This window comes from Sphaeramia orbicularis, chromosome 9, assembly GCF_902148855.1.
Source record: "Sphaeramia orbicularis chromosome 9, fSphaOr1.1, whole genome shotgun sequence".
Lineage (NCBI taxonomy): Eukaryota > Metazoa > Chordata > Actinopteri > Kurtiformes > Apogonidae > Sphaeramia > Sphaeramia orbicularis.
The window spans coordinates 6,610,106-6,635,490 of record NC_043965.1 but is presented as its reverse complement, the minus strand read 5'-3'; the positions used below and the strand labels follow the sequence as shown (position 1 = coordinate 6,635,490).

The 25,385-nt window shown below is 34.8% G+C and overlaps 1 protein-coding gene across 1 annotated transcript in view; it reads left to right on the top strand.

The window, feature by feature from the left end:
* The first annotated feature begins 4,870 nt into the window (after positions 1 to 4,870).
* The window catches only part of LOC115425577 (ATP-binding cassette sub-family A member 2-like), a 160,873-nt gene continuing 140,358 nt past the window's right edge, over positions 4,871 to 25,385 (top strand). The window contains exon 1 of the mRNA XM_030143207.1: positions 4,871 to 5,308. Coding sequence (XP_029999067.1) covers positions 5,243 to 5,308 — 66 coding nt within the window. The 5' untranslated portion in view covers positions 4,871 to 5,242. The remainder of the gene's footprint in view (positions 5,309 to 25,385) is intronic.

Genomic DNA, 25,385 nt, shown 5'->3' with positions numbered 1-25,385 from the left:
TGTCTTTTTCCTGCAGATCCACTTAAAAGTCCATCTGCGTTCGTCTGTACGTGACCCTGACGGGCCCAGACACATTTCCCAGCAGCCCTCTCATTTCGCTGCCCTGTTGAAAATAAGCCCTACTTGGAAACGGTTCTGGTGACCTTGCAATCCTGGAGGCCTGTCAATCTCACCGCTTTTCAAATTTGCACTAAAGCTCCCGAAATCTGTCCAAATAGGCACAACATCTGGACGAGGAGATCCTCCTGCGCGGGGCACGGGAGGGGAATCAGCCAATGGGACGGCACCAGGACAGAGGCCAGATTTAACAGAGTCACAGCAAGTTCAAGAGTTACAAAAGTGCAGAGATAGAGAAAGGAGAAATAAGGCTGTCGTTCAGGTTATTTATGTTTATTTGACTCAACATGCATTAAGGGAGAAGCCTGGAAACGCAAAATAAGAGACAGTAAAAGGTCAGTTAATGTAAAAAGCAAAGTAAGACAAAAATAATAACAACGACAATGAAGAAGAAGAAGAAACATGAAATAACCCTCTGGTATCCCGTCCACCAAGGCCCTTACTAAGCTCCAAGTGGGCCTTTTTGGTACACCTGTGAAATAATGTCAAAAAAAATTTTCATACAATTTTTAAAAAAATTATTTTACACGTTTTTCTATTTAATCAACTTGAGCCATAAATAAAAATACCAAATACTCAATAATTGTCACATTTTTTAACCCTTTAAATGCTGTGTTTGTAATGTAAACAAACCACTTTTTTTGGGGGGGGGGGGGGGGGTGAAAAAAAAATATATTTTTTTTCAATATACTACATAAAAAGTGGATCACATATTATTTGATTTTTTCATCCTGGCATATGTCAGTGATTAACTCCAACATTGGTTAATTTGCATTATTATTTTTGGCGCTAGGTCAAATGTTCAAAAATACTAGCATCTGTCACCAAGTGTGTGAAAAATGCACACCTATAAATCAAACTATTAAATATTATATATTGATTTATCTTTCTGCTCTAATTGATTTCATTTTTGTAAATCAAGGTCAGCCCTAATCATACATATTAAATAATCATTCATTTTAGATTTTTTTTTTAACCCTTTAAATGATCTCTTTTCATCATGATGTCACTACATTTTTTGATGCAAAAAACACAAAATATGTTTTTTTTTCAAAATACTACATAAAAATTGGATTACATATTATTTGATTTTTGCAGCCTGGCATACGTCAATGATTAACAGCAACATTAACAACGTTAATAAATTGATTTAGACCCTCACCTCTCAAATGAAGCCCAGATCTCAGTAAAAGCAGGATTTATGCCTTAATGGCTTTTGGATCAAAAACAGTGGTTATCATGGAAGAAATAGTGCGTTTTAGGCACATTTTGGAGACAGATGCTCGTCTTGTAATTTTCTTTTGTTTACAATGTGCAAATTTTAGTTGGTGGCCAGAATTTTAAAGATCATGCACAAATGGACAACTTTTTAATTCTAACCTTATTTAAATTGTGAAAAATAATATGAAGTTTTTTAACAGGAAGTGCAAAGTGTGCCTAAAAAGCACACCTGGATACCAGAGGGTTAATGAGAAACTTCACCAAAAGCATAAGAAACTTAATGGAAACAATGAGAAACCTTTTAAAAATATTGACAAGCTTTATTGAAATAATGGAAAATTATCAAAATAACGACACATTATCATAAAATGACCCAAAAAACCCCAAACTTTTGACACTATTTAAATATAAAGGTGTCCCTATAACATTAATGTTTTGAGAAAAAGTTTCATTATTTTTTGTAAAAACTGCATCAAAATGTTTAGATACTGACTCATCTTTTATTTTGAATAAAGTATTTTATTATTTTTCAGATACTGAGTTAAAATTGTGGGATAGACTCATCAGCAGAGTTTTTTTTTAATCATATTTAAAAATTAAGCCTTCCTTTGATGCAGTATTTCATCAGTTTTAGACACAATCTTTGTTTCATTTGGATTAAATTTCAACATCTTGAAATATTGAGTTGTTATTTTATTTTGATAGAAGCCTGTAAATGCAAAATAAAAGACAGTAAAAGGTCATTTAATGTAAAAAGCAAAATAAGACAAAAATAATAATGACAATAAAGAAGAAGAAATATTAAATAATGAGAAACTTCATCAAAAGCAAAAGAAACTTAATGGAAACAATGAGAAAACTTTTTAAAATATTGACAAACTTAACTGAAATAATGGAAAATTTCAAAAATAACGACGCATTATTATAAAATGACCTAAAAAAAAACCCCCAAACTTTTGACACTATTTAAATATAAAGGTGTCCCAATAACATTAATGTTTTGAGAAAAAGTTTCATTATTTTTGTAAAAACTGCATCAAAATGTTTAGATACTGACTCATCTGTTATTTTGAATAAAGTATTTTATTATTTTTCAGATATTGAGTTAAAATTGTGGGATAGACTCATCAGCAGAGTTTAAAAAAAAAATCATATTTAGAAATTAAACCTTCCTTTGATGCAGTATTTCATTAGTTTTAGACACACTTTATTTCATTTTGATTAAATTTCAACATCTTGAAATATTGAGTCGTTATTTTACTTTGATAGAACGTGTCATTTTCAGAAGATGAGTGAATATTTTCATTTCATTGTTTCAGAAGATTTCATTCTGAGATCCAGGTGATGATTTTCATAAAGTTATTTGTCTTTTATTTTATTAAATCACGTCATTATTCTCAGATACTTGAAATACTTAAAGATACTGGGTGAATACTGTTAAAATATTTAAGAGTCTAACTGAATACTTTACTAGGCGAATACTTTTAGGTACTGGGTAAATACCTGGAGATACTTCAAAACACTGGATGAATACTTTGAAATAGTGGGTGAATACTTTAAAAGACTAGGTGAATACTTTGAGATACTAGTGAGTACTTTAATGAAGTATTTCATTACTCTGACATATTGGTGAATATTCTGAAATATTGGTGGATACTAGATGAATATTTATATACGTATTTCATTATTCTGATATAGTGGTGAGTACTTAGTATTTCATTACATTCATTTCAATACTCTGATACTGTGTGAGTACTTGGCGGGTACTGTGTGAGTACTATGTGTGTACTATGTGTGTATTGTGTGTACTATCTGTGTACTGCGTGAGCACTGTGTGTGTACTGTGAGTACTATGTGTGTACTGTGAGTACTGTGTGTGTACTGTGAGTACTATGTGTGTACTGTGCGAGTACTACGTGTGTACTGTCTGTACTGTGAGTACTATGTGTGTACTGTGTGAGTACTACGTGTGTACTGTCTGTACTGTGAGTACTATGTGTGTACTGTGTGAGTACTGTGTGTACTGTGAGTACTATGTGACTACTCTGTGTGTACTATATATGTACTGTGTGTGTACTGTGTGAGTACTATGTGTGTACGATGTATGTACTGTATATGTACTATGTGTGTACTGTGTGAGTACTGTGTGTGTACTGTGAGTACTATGTGACTACTCTGTGTGTACGATGAGTACTCTGTGTGTACTGTGTGTGCTATGTGTGGACTATGAGTACTATGTGTGTACTCTGTGTGTACTGTATAAGTACTATGTGTGTACTGGGTGTGTACTCTGTGAGTACTATGTGTGTACTGTGTGTGTACTGTGTGTACTGTGTTTGTACTGTATAAGTACTCTGTGTGTACTCTGTGTGTACTATGTGTACGGTGTGTGTATTCTGTGAGTACTATGTGTGTACTGTGTATGTACTGTGTGTGTACTCTGCATGTACTGTGTGTGTACTCTGCATGTACTGTGTGTGTACTATGTGTGTACTGTGTGTACTATGTGTGGACTTATAAATACTCTGTGTGTACTGTGTGTACTTATAAATACTCTGTGTACTGTGTGTGTACTGTGTTTATTTATAAATACTCTGTGTGTACTGTGTGTGTACTATGTGTGTACTTATAAATACTCTGTGTGTACTGTGTGTACTTATAAATACTCTGTGTACTGTGTGTGTACTGTGTGTACTTATAAATACTCTGTGTACTGTGTGTGTACTGTGTTTATTTATAAATACTCTGTGTGTACTGTGTGTGTACTATGTGTGTACTTATAAATACTCTGTGTGTACTGTGTGTACTTATAAATACTCTGTGTACTGTGTGTGTACTGTGTGTACTTATAAATACTCTGTGTGTACTGTGTGTACTTATAAATACTCTGTGTGTACTGTGTGTGTACTGTGTGTACTTATAAATACTCTGTGTGTACTGTGTGTACTCTGTGTGTGTACTATGACATCATGTCCATCCCTCTGCTCCTCCTCCCTGGTCCTGCTCCTCCTCCCTGGTCCTGGTCCTGGTCCTGGTCCTGGTCCTCCTCCCTGGTCCTGGTCCTGGTCCTCCTCCCTGGTCCTGGTTCCTGCTCCTCCTCCCTGGTCCTGGTCCTCCTCCCTGGTCCTGGTTCCTGCTCCTCCTCCCTGGTCCTGGTCCTGGTCCTCCTCCCTGGTCCTGGTCCTGGTCCTGGTCCTCCTCCCTGGTCCTGGTCCTGGTCCTGGTCCTCCTCCCTGGTCCTGGTCCTGGTCCTCCTCCCTGGTCCTGGTCCTGGTTCCTGCTCCTCCTCCCTGGTCCTGGTCCTGGTCCTCCTCCCTGGTCCTGGTTCCTGCTCCTCCTCCCTGGTCCTGGTCCTGGTCCTGGTCCTCCTCCCTGGTCCTGGTCCTGGTTCCTGCTCCTCCTCCCTGGTCCTGGTTCCTGCTCCTCCTCCCTGGTCCTGGTCCTCCTCCCTGGTCCTGGTCCTGGTTCCTGGTCCTCCTCCCCTCCACACTCCAGGCTCCTGTCCGTGTGTCCGTGTCTCTTCTTAGGGCTTTTATTTTGTCGTCTGCCTCTGATCCGGAAGTCCAGATCCAGATCCTGGTCCCGGTCCGGGTCTCCGGCTCCGTGCTCGGCTCTCCCCCGCTCCGCCTCGGAGGAGCATTCCGCCTCCCTCCTCCCGCCTCCCGGACCCGGAGCTCCAGCGTCAGTCGGAGGATGACAGGCGGAGCAGGAGCAGCTCCTCACCGGGAAACAGCTCCCCTGCGCCGGGCTGACTGAACGAGGCCAAACGCGGTGGTGGGTCGTGTCGGTCCGGACCGGAATGGGACGGAACCCCTCTGAGATCCGCCTTTAACCCAGTCTTCTCCTGCAGGCCACCGGCGGAATGCAAATTTAGAGACCAGATCTGGACCGAGTCCCAGTGAAAATGGGCTTCCTGCACCAGCTGCACCTCCTGCTGTGGAAGAACGTCTCCCTGAAGCGCAGAGGACCGGTGAGTCCGGGGCCGGGATCCGGGGGCAGACCCACCGGAACCCGGGGTTCGGGGCGGCGGTTCGGGCTGCTGCATTCCCGCTGCAGCCGCTCCGTGTCGGGGCTAATTCCGGCGGCACCTGCGTGTCCGCGGATGTTAGCGTCAGACGCGGACACCGGACCGCAGTGGGCTCCGGGAGGGGGGGCAGGGGACCGGGTCTGAGGCGGATCCGGGGTCTGCACCGGCCCGAACCCACAAACAGGTGTTTAGTGGTAAACAACAGTTCAACTCCAGTGTGTGTGTGTGTGTGTGTGTGTGTGTGTGGCCTCATGCTAACCAAGTTTTACATGAGGATGATGAAGGTGTTTAGTGTCTGGAGGATGAAGATCACATCCATCATCATCATCATCATCATCATCATCAGGATGAATTGACTCAAATGCACAATAACATCATATCTATAATATTTATGGACATTTCTAGTGCTCACTTCTGTTCTACAGTCTTATTCCACCTCTAGTTTGGTTGTTTTTGTTTAAAATGATCAAACATATTTATTTCTCCTTTTATTTTCTTCACATACAACATCAGACACCAGTTGTTTACAGGTTTACTCATCACATTTTGCATCATCACCTTATTAAAATAATGGCCTTAGTAATAATTTTTAGGTTTTTCTAAAAAAAAATAAAAAAAAAATCTCCTATACTCTTTTATTGAAAACCTTGGGCCATTATTTTCAGAAGGTGATGATATTTAGGCTCCTCCTTTATTTAACCATGCACCAAGGTTTTGGAATATTAAAATATGAAATGAGTGACTGTTTTATAGGAACATTAGACAGAAATAAATGAAATGTCAGAACGAGAGCAGGCGATGAATCTGCATGTACTCAGATGTAATTTTTTTTATCAATTTTTCTCTTTCTATTTTATTCTATTTTTCCTTCCACTGTCACCAAGTGTTTGCTCTTGGAGGATTCTGCTGGCTTCTGTAAATGTGTTTACTCTTCACATTTTGCTCATAAATGTGCATTTTACCATCATCACCTTATTAAAATAATGGCCTTAGTCATAATTTTTCAGTTTTTCTAAAAAACAAAAAAAAATCTCCTTTACTCATTTATTGAAAACCTGGGGCTGTTATTTTCAGAAGGTGATGATATTTAGGCTCCTCCTTTATTTAACCATGCACCAAGGTTCCTGTTTTACAGAAACATTAGACAGACATAAGACTGAAATATCAGAACTAGAGCGGGCGATGAATCTGCATGTGCTCAGATGTATTTTTTTTTTTTTTTATCCACTTTTCTATTTCTGTTTTATTCTATTTTATTCTATTTTTCCTTCCACTGTCACCAAGTGTTTGCTCCAGGAGGATTCTGTTGGTTTTAGTCTAGTTTTTGACCAGCTCTAAATGTAAAGTGTCATGAGATAACTTTTGTTATGATGTGCTGCTAAATAAATAGAATTAGATTGATTGAGTTATTCTTAGGGATGCATGGGGATGTAACGATATGAAAATTTTGTATCATGGTTATTGTGACTAAAATTATCACGGTTATCATTATTATTATGGTGTTGTTGAAATGTGCTCAAAATGTTCACAAAGTACTAATGCACACACTGAAATCATTTAACCACGTTGTATTTTGAAAAAAAACAAAAAAAACAAAAGACAAAAAGACTAATAAAATAATAGGCACAATGTACTTTCTGTTGGCAGAAACATTCAAATATTAATATCAGCTAAAATTTCCCTAGGGGGTCAAATGAGTGGCCATTTTTGTCAAAAAAAAAAAAAAAAAGTTGTAAGAAATGCATAGAACTGTGTTGAAATAATGCTAATCCATTTGTGCACAGACTACTGATATTATTTGACAGTGGAAGCTCTATTTTCATAAATACTGGATTTTGAATAGCACGTGTATGTGAAAACTTTTGCTGGTGGACGGACATGACATTACCCATGATGCTCTGGTCAGTATCAGTACATTATCAGTAATAAACTTATAGACTTACTATTGCTAATTCTCCTCTTATTCATAATGTTAGTATTGTGGATCTAAAACAATAACAGTTGACACAAAAATACAAAATGTGTCAGTGGACGGATGTGACATGGTTGTTGTGGATCCCATCATACTGATGCTCTGCAGACATGTCAGCGTTTACACTAATGATCCCTGTGCAAAAACTAGGATCACAATTATTTATTGTATAGTTTATCATCAGACTAAAGAGGAAATAACAATATAGAATTGTTATTTCTTTATAAAAATGCTTATTATTAGAAAACTGTTGATTTAAAAAGTGACATGTGACATTCTTCATGTATGTATTGGCGTAACATAAGCAGGATGGATCAGCACCATACTCCAGATTGAACCTGTAAAAATAAAACATGTGATTTGTAGGAGAGAATCTGGTAAGAAAAACTGGGGAATCTAAAAGAATAGAATATTTGTTTTTCAAGTAGATTCAGTTTAAATCTAACTTGGCCATTTGTGACATGAAAATATAGCATTAATTGTGATGAAATTGGACATTTTTGAGCTGAAAACATAGTTCAAATGAGCATCAACATGTTGAACAGAACTGAAATCCTGTAAATTTGCATAAGTTGCATTTACCAACACAAAGTTCCTTTGGGGATTCACTTAGATTGATTTCTTATGCACAAAGACACAAATAAGAGCTCTAAGCAAATTTTAGACGACATGTAAACATCAAACGTACAAATGTGCATTAAAGATGGCACCTGACAGCCATTGTTTGACCATTTTCCATATGAAGTTTCAGTTTTAGTTTCTTTTTCATAGATAAATAGATAGTCTCTCTCTCTCTCTCTCTCTCTCTCTTTCTTTCTTTGTCTTTCAATGTGCAGTAATCAAACATGGTTATCATGATAATTACAATTTAAACAGTAATACTAACTGTCAGGAATTTTACCGTGGTTTATCGTTATACCGGTAATCATTACATCCCTAAGGATCCACCAATATATATCAGCCAATATCAGTATCAGTGTAAGATGTCTTCATCAGTATCAGTGTCGTGCTATATTTTCATATTTTTTTCTGTTTGCGTCTGTTTATTTAGAGCAGGGGTGTCAAACTCATTTTAGTTCAGGGGCCACATTCAGTTAAATTTGATCTGCAGTGGGCCGAACCAGTAAAATAATAACATAATAATATATAAATAATGTCAAGTCTAAACTTTTCTCTGTGTTTTCAGTGAAAAAAGTAAAATTTCATTATGAAAATTATTACATCTACAAACTATCCTTTCAAACAATGTGAATAACATGAACAAACAAAAAAAAAAGTGTAATTTTAACACTATTATGCTTTAGTTTATCATTTCCACATGCACAGTATAACGTACAGATCACAGTGGATCTACAAATACACAAAACATTTAATAACAGACAGAATATTGTTAAAATTGTACTTACTTCTCTTCAGACATTTCAGGTTGTTCATATTTGTTCAGGTTATTCAGATTTTTTGCAAAATTATACTTTGTTTTAGTGAAAATACATGAAACATTTACATTTACATAGAGAAAAATTTGGAGTTGTGAGTATTTATAGGTTATTATGAGATTGAATTGGTCTGAATGTGGAACCTGAACTAAAAGGATTGTTCATATCTTAGTGTAATTTTTGCATTTCACAAATTCATCCCAAGGGCCAGACCGGACCCTTTGGCGGGCCAGATTTGGCCCCCGGGCCACATGTTTGACACCTGTGATTTAGATTAACGCTTTGATAGAGTTCGTCATTATTCTGAGATTTCAGAGGTTTTATCATATATTATCTGTCGCATGTATGGACGTTTGTAGTGTACTTATTCCACCTTTATCTTTGTAGTTTTTGTAGGTTTGAAATGAAAATATAAATATATGTATTTTTCTTTTTTCTATAGACACCACCAGTTGAAGCAGTGTTAATTTTCTAGAGTTGATGAGTGTTGATTTGAACTCTGAGGGTGTTCCAATTGTTATTTAAAACTTGCGAGTTCAGTTGGTTTTATGGATATATGGAAAATTCTGGAGTTCAGTTCTGAGCTAAAGTCTTATTCCACCTCTAGGTTTGTTGTTTTTGGGTTGAAATGAACATATATTTGTATTTATCTTTTTTTTTTTTTTTTCTATTTTTATCAGATCCAACACCAGACACCAGTTGGTTTGCAGGTTTACTCAGTAGATATACGACACATGGGTCACGTTTTACATTTATCGGTGCATTTGACCATATTTACTTTTTTTTTTTTTTTTAACATGCGCCAAGGTTTTGGAATATGTTTGGTCATTATTAGAATTTGTTGTGATTTTTGCACAATACTGAATGTGTAACTCCTGTAGTACGTTTTGTCCAAGTGATAATATTTGATGGATTATTCCAGGAATTTGGATGATTTGATTTGACTTTTTTTGAGATTTGCATTTCAGAAGCTGATCTGTTTCTGTAGATGTGTGTTTAAAGGTGGATTTTCATAAACTAATATAACCGGTGACAGGCTCCGCTTTGAACAACACTAGATGTATTCAAATGTGGAATGAGTGCATATGAATGTCCTGACTGTTTTATAGGAACATTAGACAGAAATAGGACTAAAATATCATAGAGTGTAGGTCAGAACTAGAGCAGGCGATGAATCTGCATGTACTCCCATTATTTGTATTTTTATCAGTGTTTTTATTCCTATTTTAATTTATTTTTGTTTATTCTAAGTAGGGGTGTAAGAAAATATCAGTCCTGTTTTATATATATATATATATATATCGCAAATTTTCATTTCACAATACTGTATCGATATTAAAAAGTACTGTATCGATATTTTTTAGGTATTTATTCAAATGCAGATATTGTAGAGGTTCATTTTGTTTTTTGTTTTTCTTTTTTGTTTATATTTTATTTATTATTATTATTTAACACTCTTTTATTAAATAATGTTTGTTCCTTTGTTGGGATTGCACAAAAATAATGTTCTGATGTTAGTTCTGAACTAATAGAACATGAACATTTGGACAGGATCTTAAACTGTAATGTCTGTAAAACAGAATTTCAGTTTGAACACAGGAACATTTTGTGATAGAACATTAGATCCTGTTGTGATCAAATAAAATGTGTTTAGTATTTGTGCAGATTTCTGGTGTGATTCAGTTCTTCCAGGTCTGTCTTGGCGGAGGTCTGTGCTCTCCGAGTGCTTTTCTAGCTTTTCTGTTTGTTAGCAAGATAACTCAAAAAGTTATGGACGGCTCTCCAAGTGCATTTCTAGTTATCAGTGTTTTTATTCCTGTTTCAAATTACCTTTGTTTATGCTTAAGAATGCACCAATATATCGGCCAATATCAGTATCCGTGTAAAACGTCTTCATCAATATCAGTGCCGTGTTATATTTAAGGTTTTTCATTCATTTTTATGTTTGCGTTTGTGTTTATTTAAGTGAATGTTTTAAGAAACTGGTGGATATTTTGACAGAGTATTTCATTATTCTGAGGTTTTATCATATATTTTCTGTAGCATGTATGGAAGTTTATAGTGGACTGCACTGTGTCAAAGTCTTATTCCACCTTTATCTTTGTTGTTTTTGCTGGATTGAAATAGTTTTGTGTTTTTTTTACTTTTGTTGCAAAGTTTTGGCAGGGTATCAGTGAGCAGGAGGGGTAAAGTACTGAGCTTTTTCACAATGTTGACACATTTTTCTTTTGTTTTTATCAGTTTTCAACTGTCTGGTTTCTTCATTCTTCATAATATGAGTAAAAATATACAGAGGGGAACGTGTGGGTTAGGAGAATGAAATGATACTTAATCAATAATCAATGACCTAACAGTTAGGGGTGTAAGAAAATATCAGTTCTGCAATATATCACAATATTTCATTTCACGATACTGTATCGATATTAAAAAGTACTGTATCGATATTTTTAGGTATTTATTCAAATGGAGATATTGTGGCAGTTCATTTTCGTTTTTCTTTATTATTGTTTAATACTGTTTTATTAAATAATGGTTATTTGAAGTATCCTAAAAGCACATTTTACTGTCTGAGAGGCAGATGGTAGTTCCTTTGGTGGGACAAAAATAATGTTCTGATGTTAGTTCTGAACTAATAGAATATGAACATTTGAACAGGATCTTAAACTGTAATGTCTGTAAAACAGAATTTAAGATTGAACACAGGAACATTTTGTGATATAGCATTAGATTCTGTTGTAATCAAATAAAAATGTGTTTAGTATTTGTGCAGATTTCTGATGTAATTCAATTCTTCCAGGAAATAATCATCATAAAAAAGAAACAAACTAAAAATGGCCTTTTTAACAGTATCATGACATATCGTGATGTATCGTATTGTGATCCTAGTATTGTGATTTGTATCGTATCGCCAGATTCTTGCCAATACAAACCCCTAATTCAATGGGATGCACCAATATATCAGCCAATATCAGTATCGGTGTAAAACGTCTTCATCAGTGTCAGTGTCGTGTTATATTTAAGGGTTTTTCTTACATTTTTATGTTTGTGTTTATTTAGGTGAACGTTTTAAGATACTGGTGGATATTTTGACAGAGTATTTCATTTTTCTGAGGTTTTATCATATATTTTCTGTAGCATGTATGGAAGTTTATAGTGGACTGCACTGTGTCAAAGTCTTATTCCACCTTTATCTTTATTGTTTTTGCTGGATTGAAATAGTTTTGGATTTTTTTTCTTTTATTGCAAAGTTTTGGCAGGGTATCAGTGAGCAGGAGGGGTAAAGTACTGAGCTTTTTCACAATGTTGACACATTTGTTTTTATCAGTTTTCAACTGTCTGGTTTCTTCAGTCTTCATGATATGAGTAAAATTATACAGACAGGAACGTATGGGTTTGGAGAATGAAACGATACTTAATCAATAATCAATGACCTAACAGTTAGGGGTGTGAGAAAATATTGGTTCTGCAATATATCAGGATATTTCATTTCACAATACTGTATCGATATTAAAAAGTACTGCATCGATATTTTTAGGTATTTATTCAAATGCAGATATTGTGGAGGTTCATTTTCGTTTTTCTTTTTTTTTTGTATTTTATTTATTAAAACTTTACCAATATTTACTAAATTTCCAAAAAAATAGAAGTGCGTAATGTCGGTTTTACTATTAAATCACAAATGCGATGATTTGTTTATTTATTATTGCAAGATGACATGAGAAGTCATTCCATAAACATGGTGACGAACATAAATATGGTGTTGATTTACAGATATATTCATTATTATTATATATTACCCCTCTATCTCATACAAAAGTAAAAAATGATTGGGTTTCCTGGTGTGTCCACACATACCACACCATGTTTCTTTTAAAACTCTTCTTCTTTGCTTGTTGTAACGTCCGTCAACATTAATTTTTTTTTTTTCATTCAGGTGACTCTAGTAGCGCAAAAAGGTCTTTCCATTACAGTTTTATGTGATAGACCATTTGTGCTATGCCTGAAAAACCACCTCTTGCAGCGCAAAAACTTTTAATTGAAAAATGAGACTTTTGGCGAAATTGTCATTTTTCCATCTGGTAAATTTTTATGTGCAACTTATATTTGCACAATTTGAGGGTCAATGGAAGAGCGACTAGTGAGTGAGTGAGTCCTTTGGTTTTGCTGTAAATGAGTCAAAGGTTCAGATGTAATTCTATTGTAAATGAATGCGGGTCATTTTGACCCCCTATGGGAGCCTGGGGTAGTAATACAAAATAAAATTTTATAAAATTTCTAAAAAGTTAAAAATCTAAATGTCATTATATCAATAACATGTTTTTTGAATATGAAATAATAAGAATGTTTATCCTCCTTAGACCCAGGAAAGTAAATGCTTTGGCTTGTGTCTCGATTGGAAAAAGCATAATGCAGCAGTTTTTCAGATACAATTTTTATTTTTATTTTATTTTTTTATGGAATATCCTTTGCAGTGGACAGGATTTTTTTCTAAGTAAAGCTGTGAAACTCTTGTCCCTTACATGTAACTAGGGCTGTGTATTGGCAAGAATCTGGTGATACAATACAAATCACGATACTAGGATCATGATACGATATATCACGATATATCATGATACTGTTAAAAAGGCAATTTTTTGTTTTTGTTTTTTTTTTTTTTAATATTATTTCCTGGAAAAAGTGAGTTACACCAAAAATCTGCACAAATACTAAACATATTCTTATTTGATCACAACAGAATCTAATGCTATATCACAAAATGTTCCTGTGTTCAAACTTAAATGATGTTTTACAGACATTACAGTTTAAGATCCTGTTCAAATGTTCATATTCTATTTGTTCAGAACTAACATCAGAGCATTATTTTAGTTCAATCCCACCGAAGGAACTACCATCTGCCTCTCAGACAGTAAAAAGTGCTTTTAAGATCCTTCAAATAACCATTATTTAATAAAACAGTGTTAAATAATAATAAATAAGATATAAACAATAGAGAAAAACCAAAAAACAAAAATTGACCTCCGCCACATCTGCATTTGCATTCAATACCTAAAAATATCGATGCAGTACTTTTTAATATTGATACAGTATTGTGAAATGAAATATCGCGATATATTGCAGAACCGATATTTTCTAACACCCCTACATATAACCGGGTCATTTTTAACCCACTTCTGCATCTAAGGGTTAAATGATAGTGATCAGTCACATGTGTCCGTCGTGTCAGTGGTTCAGACAGATAAATATGCTGACAGATGTTCACATGTCGTCTCCACATCCTACACCGTGACCTCCAGCAGCTCGCCTTCTAAGTTTGCGTAAAGCGACGCCCTTAATCCTTACCCGATCTATTATTAGCCATCAGAAATCCTAATGGCTGTCAGCTGCTGTATCTGACTGATGGATGCTGCTTTCATAAGCCGCTGCTGCATCTGTCCTGAGGCGGCCTGGGCTTGTTTTTTTATTTTTTTTATTTTTTTACCACGGTGCAATGCTTTTGCCGGTGTCCTGACGAAGCTAGTTGTCGGTGTTTGTGTGCGTTTTTAGGAGCAGCTATTTTTAGTCTATTCTACCTTCAGACTTCAGGCTCAGAAGAGGCACAAGCGACGTGTCGGAGTGTCTCAGGATTAAGAATAGTAACAGCTGCGTCATTGGGGGTCTATAGATTTGGAATGGCAGCGTCCTGGTTCGGCCCGTGAATAAAGCTGACCGCAGATTGATGGTCGGAGCAGAAACGGAGCAGTCAGCACTTTGTCAGGACAGATCCAATCCCACATGTTGGCCCTTATCGACAGGAAGCAGCTCCTGTTTTAATTAGAGGAACATCAGTTGATTAAAGTATATGAAGAGTTGCTAAAAATAAAAAACATGGGGTTTCTATAAAAAGGAATATGTGCACACTAATGAAAAACACAGCAGGTTTAGTAGTAGGTACGTCAGGAGAAACTGTTGAAAATAGGTCTGAGGATGCATCTAAAACAGGGATGGAACGCTTATTTTAGTTCAGTGGCCCCATTCAGCCCAATGTGACCAGTAAAATAGTAACATAAGAACCTATAAATAATGACAACTCCAAACTTTTCTGCTTTAGAGGGAAAAAATTAACGGTACATGATGAAAATGTTTACATCTACAAACTATCCTGGAAAAAAATGTGAATAAAAAACTATTATATATTATATATTATTATATAACTAATAACAATAAAGAAACTATTTGTATTATTTATTATTAGAGCATTATTTATAGGTTATTATGGCTATTATAAGAAAAATAAGTGCAATTTTAACAATATTCTGCCTCAGTTTATCATTTACCCATGTAAATTACAAATGTATTTCTTGTCATAATAACCTATAAATAATACCCCAATAATAAATAATACACATTCTTTTTGTTTTAGTATGAAAAAAGTGAAGTTGTATTATAAAAATGTGAATAACCCAAAAAACCATGAACAACCTGAAATGTCTTTAATAAAATAGGTGCAATTTTAACAATATTCTGCCTCAGTTGATCATTTACACATTAAAGTTGAGGGTTATTATAACAAAAACAGAGAAAACTTGAGAAAAAAACGACTTTTAAAAATAAATAAATAAATAAATAAATATGTCATTAACTGAACATAAAACAAGTGTTTCCATCCACTGTCATTGAGCCAACTCCATGGGTTTTACTGTTGAATCAATGTTGTAGAAGATGACGGTGTTTCCACGGTAACTACGGAGCCTCTGAACGTCCAAATGGGTCATATCTGATGACCATGAAAAGATGAATAACTGTATTTTACACCAATTATTTACATGTATTGATAGGATTAGTGGATCAACAGGTATTAAACATCTTAGATCAGTAAATTGTTTTGGTTGCTGGTGGATATTTGGGTCTTTATGGGTTAGAATAAGTTAATGTTAACAGATATTTATGGTTGTAATAATAGTTATAAATAAAACTAATAGTATTTTGAGATTTGAGCAGTGATCTTTTAATGAAAATACAAACCTGAGCACCAGTGAAAAGCTTGTCATTTACTAATATTAGATAATAATAGGTAAATAATCATAACAATAATAGATACAGTTTGGATGTCACTGTATGAAACTATCCTCACAGGTTGGACATTCAACCAATAAGAACAGCCTGGGTTTATGAGACATTTACAGGTAATTACTGTCACTTTATCCTGTTAATCATTACCGTATTCATTACATTAGGACGGGAATTGCTACGATGTATTTCCTGGTGCTGGATTTTTCTTACTGGAAGTTCCTCACTGCTGGTTGTTTGCACAGCTGCAGCGAGATGAACCGATAAGAACAACATAGAAGATACGTAACAGGGATCCACATGCACATTATAACCCATACAATGAAAACAGAGCTTAAAGAAGAAAGCCTTCAGCAAACAACACAACACCTGTGGGAAAAACAAATGTGTTTCCAGTAAAAATCCTTACCTCTCCATCGCTAGCTACCGTTAGCTTAGAAATGTAGTTGTAGTCAATGTTTAACTCCACGTAAACGCTCATAAATCCGACACATTGAACCTTTAAGTAACAGTTAAGTAATTTTTCCAACTCAAATGGCGTCCATGTTTGTTTCTTGCATCATATTTTAAATCATGGAACATTGTAGCGTTCTCATTGGTCTACACAAGCAGACACATGATTCTTTTTTAGATTTTTTATTTTGTATATATTTAAAAAAAAAATCAGTTTTTACTCTATTTATACTCCAACAAATGAAAATGCAACTGAAAACAGCTGGATTGCACCTGTTGTGACAGTGAATGCAACACTTAGTATTTCGTAATGGTACTTGTTCTCAAGGCTCACTGTATTGTCATTACATGTAGTATATACATGAAACGAAATCAGCACTCAGGACCAGCAAAGTACACCATAAAAATTCTATAAAATGAATCCTATATTAAAAATAATAACAGTAAAACCTGAGAATAACAGTAAAACCCAATAATACATAATGAACTACTGTTGGATCTGGTTAGTGCTAGCTTATTTTTTATTTTTTTGTAGTGGTCTGTTATTTTATTAAATTATTCATGAAATAAGCAGGTTTCAGACTGTTAGTTTGTTTTAGATATTTGTCCATTTAAGTGCTTGTTTGAGATGTGTTCTGCTTCCTAAAAAACTGGTTTTATTGAGCTTTTAGCTGATGTTCTATGGCTATACTGCTACAAGCATCATTTAGCGCTACCATGGCAACACAGACAGAACAACGGCCAGGCTTAAAAGGCTACGAACACCGTGTTTTTTTGTAGTTGTGATGAGTTGTTTGATGCCAGTTCATGCAGAAAACTGGAGAATTTCAAAGAGTTCACATACGTTTTCTTGCCACTTTTGCATTTTTCTATCACATCTGCTCAGTGTTAGCTTAGCGCTGCAAAGTTTGTCTGGTTGGTTTGTTGTTTTATTAAATTATTCATGACGTACACTGATTTCAGACTGTCAGTTTGGTTTCGATATTTGTTGTTTGGATTGTGTTTTGTTTTTATATTGAGCTTTTAGCTGAGGTTCTTCTGTTTACGTGGATGTATCGAGTGTGTATACTGCTGCAAGCATCATGTAGTGTTACCATGGCAACACAGATGGAAGTGGGTATAAGAGGTGAACATTGTGTACTTGTGAGTTTGATGCCATTTCATGGAAAAAATAGAAAATTCCAAAGGGTTCCTGTACATTTTCTTGCTGCTTTTGCAGAAACAGTGATCAAATAGAACTAGCATTTTCTATCAGATCTGCTCAGTGTTAGCTTAGCGCTGCAAAGTTTTTGTCATTGGTTTGTTGTTTTATTAAATTATTCACGACATACACTGGTTTCAGACTGTTTGCTTAGTTTAGATATTTGTTGTTTGGATTGTGTTTTGTTTTTATATTGAGCTTTTAGCTAATGTTATTCTGTTTACATAGATGTATCGAATGTGTATACTGCTGCAAGCATCATGTAGTGTTACCATGGCAACACAGACGGAAGTGGTTATACAAGGTGAACTTTGTGTTTGTCTGTACTTGTGACTTCAATGCCAATTCATGGAAAAAAAAGAAAATTCCAAAGGGTTCCTGTACATTTTCTTGTGACTTTTGCTAACAGTGATTGAGTAGAACTAGCATTTTCTGTCAGATCTGCTCAGTGTTAGCTTAGCGCAGCAAAGTTTGTCTTGTTGGTTCGTTGTTTTATTAAATTATTCATGACATGCACTGGTTTCAGACTGTTATCTTGGTTTAGATTAAAAAAAAAAGATGGAAATTGGTTATATTGAGCTTTTAGCTGAGGTTCTTCTGTTTACGTGGCTGTATCGAATGTGTATACTGCTATAAGCATCGTGTAGTGTTACCATAGCAACACAGACGGAAGTGGGTGTAAGAGGTGAACTTTGTGTTTGTCTGTACTTGTGACTTCGAAGCCAATTCATGCAAAAAATAGAAAATTTCAAAGGGTTCCTGTACATTTTCTCGTCACTTTTGCCAACAGTGATCAAATAGTATCACTTTTTTTTTTCTCAGTGTTAGCTTAGCGCTGCAAAGTTTGTCTCGTTGGTTTGTTTTATTAAATTATTCATGACATATAGTGGTCTCAGACTTTTAGCTTGGTTTGGATAAAAAAAAAAAAAAAGATGAAAATTGGTTATAGTGAGCTTTTAGCTGAGGTTCTTCTGTTTATGTATTGAATGCGTATACTGCTATGAGCATCATGTAGCATTACCATGGCAACACAGACGTAAGTGGATATAAGAGGTGAACATTGTGTTTGTCTGTACTTGTGACTTCGAAGCCAATTCATGCAAAAAATAGAAAATTTCAAAGGGTTCCTGTACATTTTCTCGTCACTTTTGCCAACAGTGATCAAATAGTATCACTTTTTTTTTCTCAGTGTTAGCTTAGCGCTGCAAAGTTTGTCTCGTTGGTTTGTTTTATTAAATTATTCATGACATATAGTGGTCTCAGACTTTTAGCTTGGTTTGGATAAAAAAAAAAAAAAAGATGAAAATTGGTTATAGTGAGCTTTTAGCTGAGGTTCTTCTGTTTATGTATTGAATGCGTATACTGCTATGAGCATCATGTAGCATTACCATGGCAACACAGACGTAAGTGGATATAAGAGGTGAACATTGTGTTTGTCTGTACTTGTGACTTCGAAGCCAATTCATGCAAAAAATAGAAAATTTCAAAGGGTTCCTGTACATTTTCTCGTCACTTTTGCCAACAGTGATCAAATAGTATCACTTTTTTTTTCTCAGTGTTAGCTTAGCGCTGCAAAGTTTGTCTCGTTGGTTTGTTTTATTAAATTATTCATGACATACAGTGGTCTCAGACTTTTAGCTTGGTTTGGATAAAAAAAAAAAAAAGATGAAAATTGGTTATAGTGAGCTTTTAGCTGAGGTTCTTCTGTTTATGTATTGAATGCGTATACTGCTATGAGCATCATGTAGCATTACCATGGCAACACAGACGTAAGTGGGTATAAGAGGCGACCATTGTATTTGTCTGTACTCAATGATTTCGAAGCCAATTCATGCAGAGACACTAGAAAATTTCTAATGGCTAATGTACTTTTTCTTGCCACTTCTGCCACAAATAGCACTAGCATTTTGAGGAAAGGCAAAACAAACGTGACGAATGTGTAGATTTGAGCTGCACTGAAGAGCAGCAGCAGCAGCAGCAGCAGCTAACAGCCTGACCTACATCTACTGCATCTCTGAATGATAGTCTTACAGTGGGCCGACCGGTGCTTAGGTATCTATGGAGACCGGAGAGAGAGAGAGCCACGGACATCAGACCGAGAATTAGAAATTAAAGACAAGAGAGAGAGAGAGAACAGGAAAGAGGAAAAACCCACTGTGAAGGAGAGAGGAGGTGTTTAAAGCGCCAGTAGATGAAGGATGAAGCTGCTGACTGATAAGGCAGCGCGCAAATCTGTAGCAGAAGGTTAACTGACAGCTAAATGAATTATAAATGCTATCTGTAAAGTCTAATAGAGCAGCAGCCGCTTCACTGAGGCCCGGCACCGGAGACGGCAGAGGTTATCTATAAATCCTGTGTGGTAACGGTGCTGCTTAGAGGCTGTTTTTAACCTTTTGTTTATAACGACTCACTGTATATTCTGTTCTAGGGATGTAAAGACATGAAAATTTCATATCACGGTTATTGTAACCAAAATTATCACGGTTATCATTATTATCATGGTATTATTGAAATTGTGCTCAAAATGTTCAAAAAGTACTAATACACACTGAAATCATTTAACCAAGTTGTATTTAAAAAATAAATAAATAAATGAATAAATAAATAAATAAGTAAATAAATAAATAAATAAATAAAATAATAATAATAGACACAATGTACCTTCTGTTGCAGAAACATTCAAATATTAACCCTTAGTGGTCTGAGCCTATTTTGGCCATTTTTCAGTACTTTTGATTTTGCCTTTATATACTATTAGGGATGTAACGATTACCGGTATAATGATAAACCGTGGTAAAATTGCAGACGGTTAGTATTACCATTTAAATTCTAATTATCATGATAACCATATTTGATTACCGCATGTTTAGGGGGAAAAACCTTATGTAAATTTATGCTTTTATGTCAAATATTGAAGTTCAGTTTTAATTTATAACAATTTTGATTTTCTATACCTAATATTTGGAACCAGTATTCACTTTTAAAGTCTTTGAAAAGGTTTGTTAAGCATCTTTGTGTTATTTATGCAATAAATTATACACATTTTTCAAATCGGATTTTATATTTTTTTGTGTTTTCTGGCCTTTTATGTCGATATAGTAGGTTAAAGTGAAAAAAATAAAAGGCAGATGATATAGATGAAGTTGTGCTGAAAAAAAGATACCAAACATGGGTATAGTAAACATTTGTTTATATAGTATATAGGGATGTAATGATATGAAAATTTCATATCACGGTTATTATTACTATTGCAGTATTATTGAAATTGTGCTCAAAATGTTCAAAAAGTACTAATACACACACTGAAATAATTTAACCAAGTTGTATTTAAAAAATAAATAATTAAATAAAAATAATTGGCATAATGTACCTTCTGTTGCAGAAACATTCAAATATTAACCCTTAAGGGTCTGAGCCTATTTTGGCCATTTTTCAGTACTTTTGATTTTGCCTTTATATACTATTAGGGATGTAACGATTACTGGTATGATGATAAACCGTGGTAAAATTACAGACGGTTAGTATTACCATTTAAATTCTAATTATCATGATAACCATATTTGATTACCGCACGTTTAGGGGGAAAAACCTTATGTAAAGCTATGCTTTTATGTCAAATATTGAAGTTCAGTTTTAATTTATAACAATTTTGATTTTCTATACCTAATATTTGGAACCAATATTCACTTTTAAAGTCTTTGAAAAGGTTTGTTAAGCATCTTTGTGTTATTTATGCAATAAATTATACACATTTTTCAAATCGGATTTTATATTTTTTTGTGTTTTCTGGCCTTTTATGTCGATATAGTAGGTTAAAGTGAAAAAAATAAAAGGCAGATCATATAGATGAAGGTGTGCTGAAAAAAAACATACCAAACATGGGTATAGTAAACATTTGTTTATACAGTATATAGGGATGTAATGATATGAAAATTTCATATCACGGTCATTGTGACCAAAATTATCATGGTTATCATTATTATCGCGGTATTATTGAAATTGTGCTCAAAATGTTCAAAAAGTACTAATACACACACTGAAATAATTTAACCAAGTTGTATTTAAAAAATAAATAAATAAATAAAATAATCGGCACAATTTACCTTCTGTTGCAGAAACATTCAAATATTAACCCTTAAGGGTCTGAGCCTATTTTGGCTGTTTTTCAGAACTTTTGATTTTTCCTTTATATACTATTAGGGATGTAATGATTACCAGTATAACAATAAACCGTGGTAAAATTGCAGATGGTTAACCCTTTCATGCATACTGGTCACTAGGGCTGCACGATTTTGGCAAAAAAAAAAATTCCGATTTTTTTCCTCTAAAAACTCGATTTTCGATTTTGATTTTTGGGTAAAACTACAAAAGACAACAGAAGTCAGCATGTCGTTTTCGTGAGCAGCCCACAATGCAAGGCACTGCTCTGACCTCAAATCTGTGATGGTATCACGTGATGAACCCACAGAAGTTTATTTTTTCTTAATTAAATCTTTATTGAATGAAGTAGAGTATACAAACAATGTATACAACAAGAAAATAACATAAGTTTGCCAGGGGGAATACACTATAATACAATGTCCAAATCAGAGCAAATACTTATGTTTTTTATAGCCTTTTTGGTTCCAGATTTATCGAACAGCTTTAAATAAAGTTCAACATCTTTCAAAACATAAATAATATTTGGTTTTGTGTTACAGAACTTACATTTGTGAATGAAAAATTTAGCAAGTAAGAGGACTAAATTAATTATTTAAAATTTTTATATATATATACATATATATATATATGTGTGTGTGTGTGTGTGTTGTTTTTTTTTATTTATTTTATTTTATTTTATTTTTTTTTTCCTGGGTATCTGGGCCCACAGAAGTGATACCAATGTAAGTCAGTGACAGGCATCAGTCGTGCGTGCGTGGACCAGGTTAATATAAGTGATCCACATGCGGTTCTGTTTAAACTGGGGGATCCGTGCGTGGAACAGACCGACCCAGGACACGCTGGAGGGATTCTATGTGTGGAGCTGGTGGATGTGTGTGGGCACAGGGCTGTGTGGGCTCCTCTGCTGAGGCTGATGACCCCGAGACCCGGACCCGGATCAGAAGAAGACAGTACGGTACGGATCTGGGACAACGTAAGAAGAGTGATCCGCTTGCAGTTCTATTTCAATTGCGGGATCCGTGCGTGAAGCCACGGCTTACATTGCTATAAGTACTGCGGGTTCATAAACACATTTAAAGTCCGGTCATTACACGGACTTCTGTGACAGACCGCTGTCACTGAGAGGAGGAGGAGCCTACGGGAGCCCGCAAGCGCGCGGCCCGCAGGCACGAGAGGGATGAAATCGATTTTACGATTTCCTTTTTTTAAAAATCGTCCTAATTAAAAAATCCGATTTCGATTTAAAATCGATTAATCGTGCAGCCCTACAGGTCACTACAGTAGACAGTTCTTCTCCAGCTGTTCTCTTGTATATTCATGGGTTTTGTTGTTTTAGTTCCATGTCAGCCAACACAGTGGACTCTTACGCATCATCTCAAACACTGCAATTCATACAATTATTGTAACGTTGCTGCTCTTGATAAACCTGATCTGCAGTAACATGTTTTAGTGTAAATCAGTTGCTAATTGTTATTAGACTGTCATTAACAGTTTTCTGAAATAATTTTTTTTTTTTTTTTTTGCATATCCTCCTGAGACCCAGCAATGCATTTTGTCCTCTATAGGGGACAACAGTTTGACAGTTTAACTTAAATGCTGTCCATTGCAAAGCACATTCCATTAAAAAACTCAATCAATAAATAAAAATGGTTTAAAAATGTATCTGAAAAAAACTGTTGCGTTATGCAGTTTCCAAACAAGACAATTCTTTACTGTAAAAAAGCTAAAATTGTCAATTTCCTGGGTCTCAGGAGGATATTGTTTTCATGAATTGAGTAATAACTAGTATTTGAGTATGATAAAATGTGAGAAAACATCAGATTAGTGGCATTAAAAATGTTTTTATTTCATAGTTTTCACACAGTATATCACTTTCTGATGATGGGTTTTAAATACATGTTTCTTTGCTTCAGAAATTAAACTCATAGTGTCCAGCTGAGTGGACATTTTTGTAACTCCATGAAAAATAGGTTAATAAAAAAAATTTCAATTGCATTGCTTTTTTTCATGCCTAAAGAGGAATAAAAACACTCAAGAAAAAAATATTGACTAAGGTTCTCATAATTCATGCATGAAAGGGTTAATATTACCGTTTAAATTCTAATTATCATGATAACTGTGTTTGATTACCGCATGTTTAGGGGGAAAAACCTTATGTAACGCTATGCTTTTATGTAAAATATTTAAGTTTAGTTTTAATTTATTACAATTTTAATTTTATAATATTGTGGTTGAATGATTTTTTTTGGATCACTTTGAGTCGAATAATCGGTTGCAGCTCTACATATTTCTGGTGTTATTAAATTCTTCGAGGAAATAATCATTTAACAAAAAAGAAACAAACAAAAAATTGCCTTGTTAACAGTATCATGATATATCGTGATATATTGTATGGTGATCCTAATATTGTGATTTGTATCGTAACGCCAGATTCTTGCCAATACACAGCCCTAATAAAGACCAAGGGCAAAAGGAAAAATACTTTTATTTTTAACTTTTTCTTCAGTATTCATTAATTCAGAACTTGTGCTTTCAACTTGCCAAAAGCCTGGGGTTAGTCTCCAGTTCACAGAGACGACTCCATACATGATTCAGCTCATTTACTAACCCACAGATACTTCAGATTATGACCTTGACGGCTTCATTCAGGCTGTAACGGACTTTTAAATGACCAGTACTCAGTAAAGATCGCCCCTTCATGTGGGTAAATTGATGAACCATCATGTCCTGAACGTCATTAGTTCAGTGGTTCAATAACACGGTTTTTGATGAGTCAGGACCGGGGCAAGATGGAGGTCCGACGTCTTATATTCACCAGGGTGGGAGGGGGTTGATTTTATTGTAAATGGAAGATAAATGCTGATTTTCAATTATCTTCATCAAAGAATTGTTCTGTAATGCATGCTAAGCACTGGTGATATCTTGTTGCAGCAGTTTTCAGTCTTAACTTTAGCTGTTAAATTAAATCAACATGGAGGTATCTTAAAGTTGTAATACCGCTGATGGCCAGTAGATGCTGTATGGAGGTAAATCTGTCTCATCAGATTTTGAATTATAAAAGCCATTGAATTTCTAGCACTGAATTTTTAGCACTGAAATTAAGCATTTGATTTTTTTTTTTTTTTTGCACTGAAAGTAAGCACCTGAATTTTTTTTTGCACTGAAATTAGGTGTCTGAATTTTTTGTCTCTCAATTTAACTATGTTCATAAATTTAGAATAAAAAATTTCAGATGCAAAAAATTCAGACAAAAAATACCAACATTAATGCAACTCAACGCAACACATCAGTGCTTCTAGCTTTTATTGCTGACTCACTTTCACCGTCTCAAATAATTGTTTCTTTGTGGTTCTCATCAGATGGTTTGTTCAGAGGCCCCATAGTGTTAATTTTCCTCAGCAGAGTGACTCACTACTCCCTCTAGTGGTCACATATATCTCCTGGCCCATCACTGTCAATAAATTCAGTTCATATTTGTACAATCCAATACACTGGCATCTTTGTCAGAACTTCACAGCTCTTTATTCTAAACTGTAACGATAATTTTAACATATTTTATATTTGAAATCAGAAATACAACATATAGCTTCTTCAACTGAATATTAGGATTTTTATGTGTGAGAAGCAGTCGAAATTGTTTGAAAATGTTCAGTGTCAAACACCAACTTGTTTCCTCAACTTTCACTCAGGACCAAAACTCCACCTTTTAAACTTGACATTTATTGTGATAATTCTCAATATTAATTGATA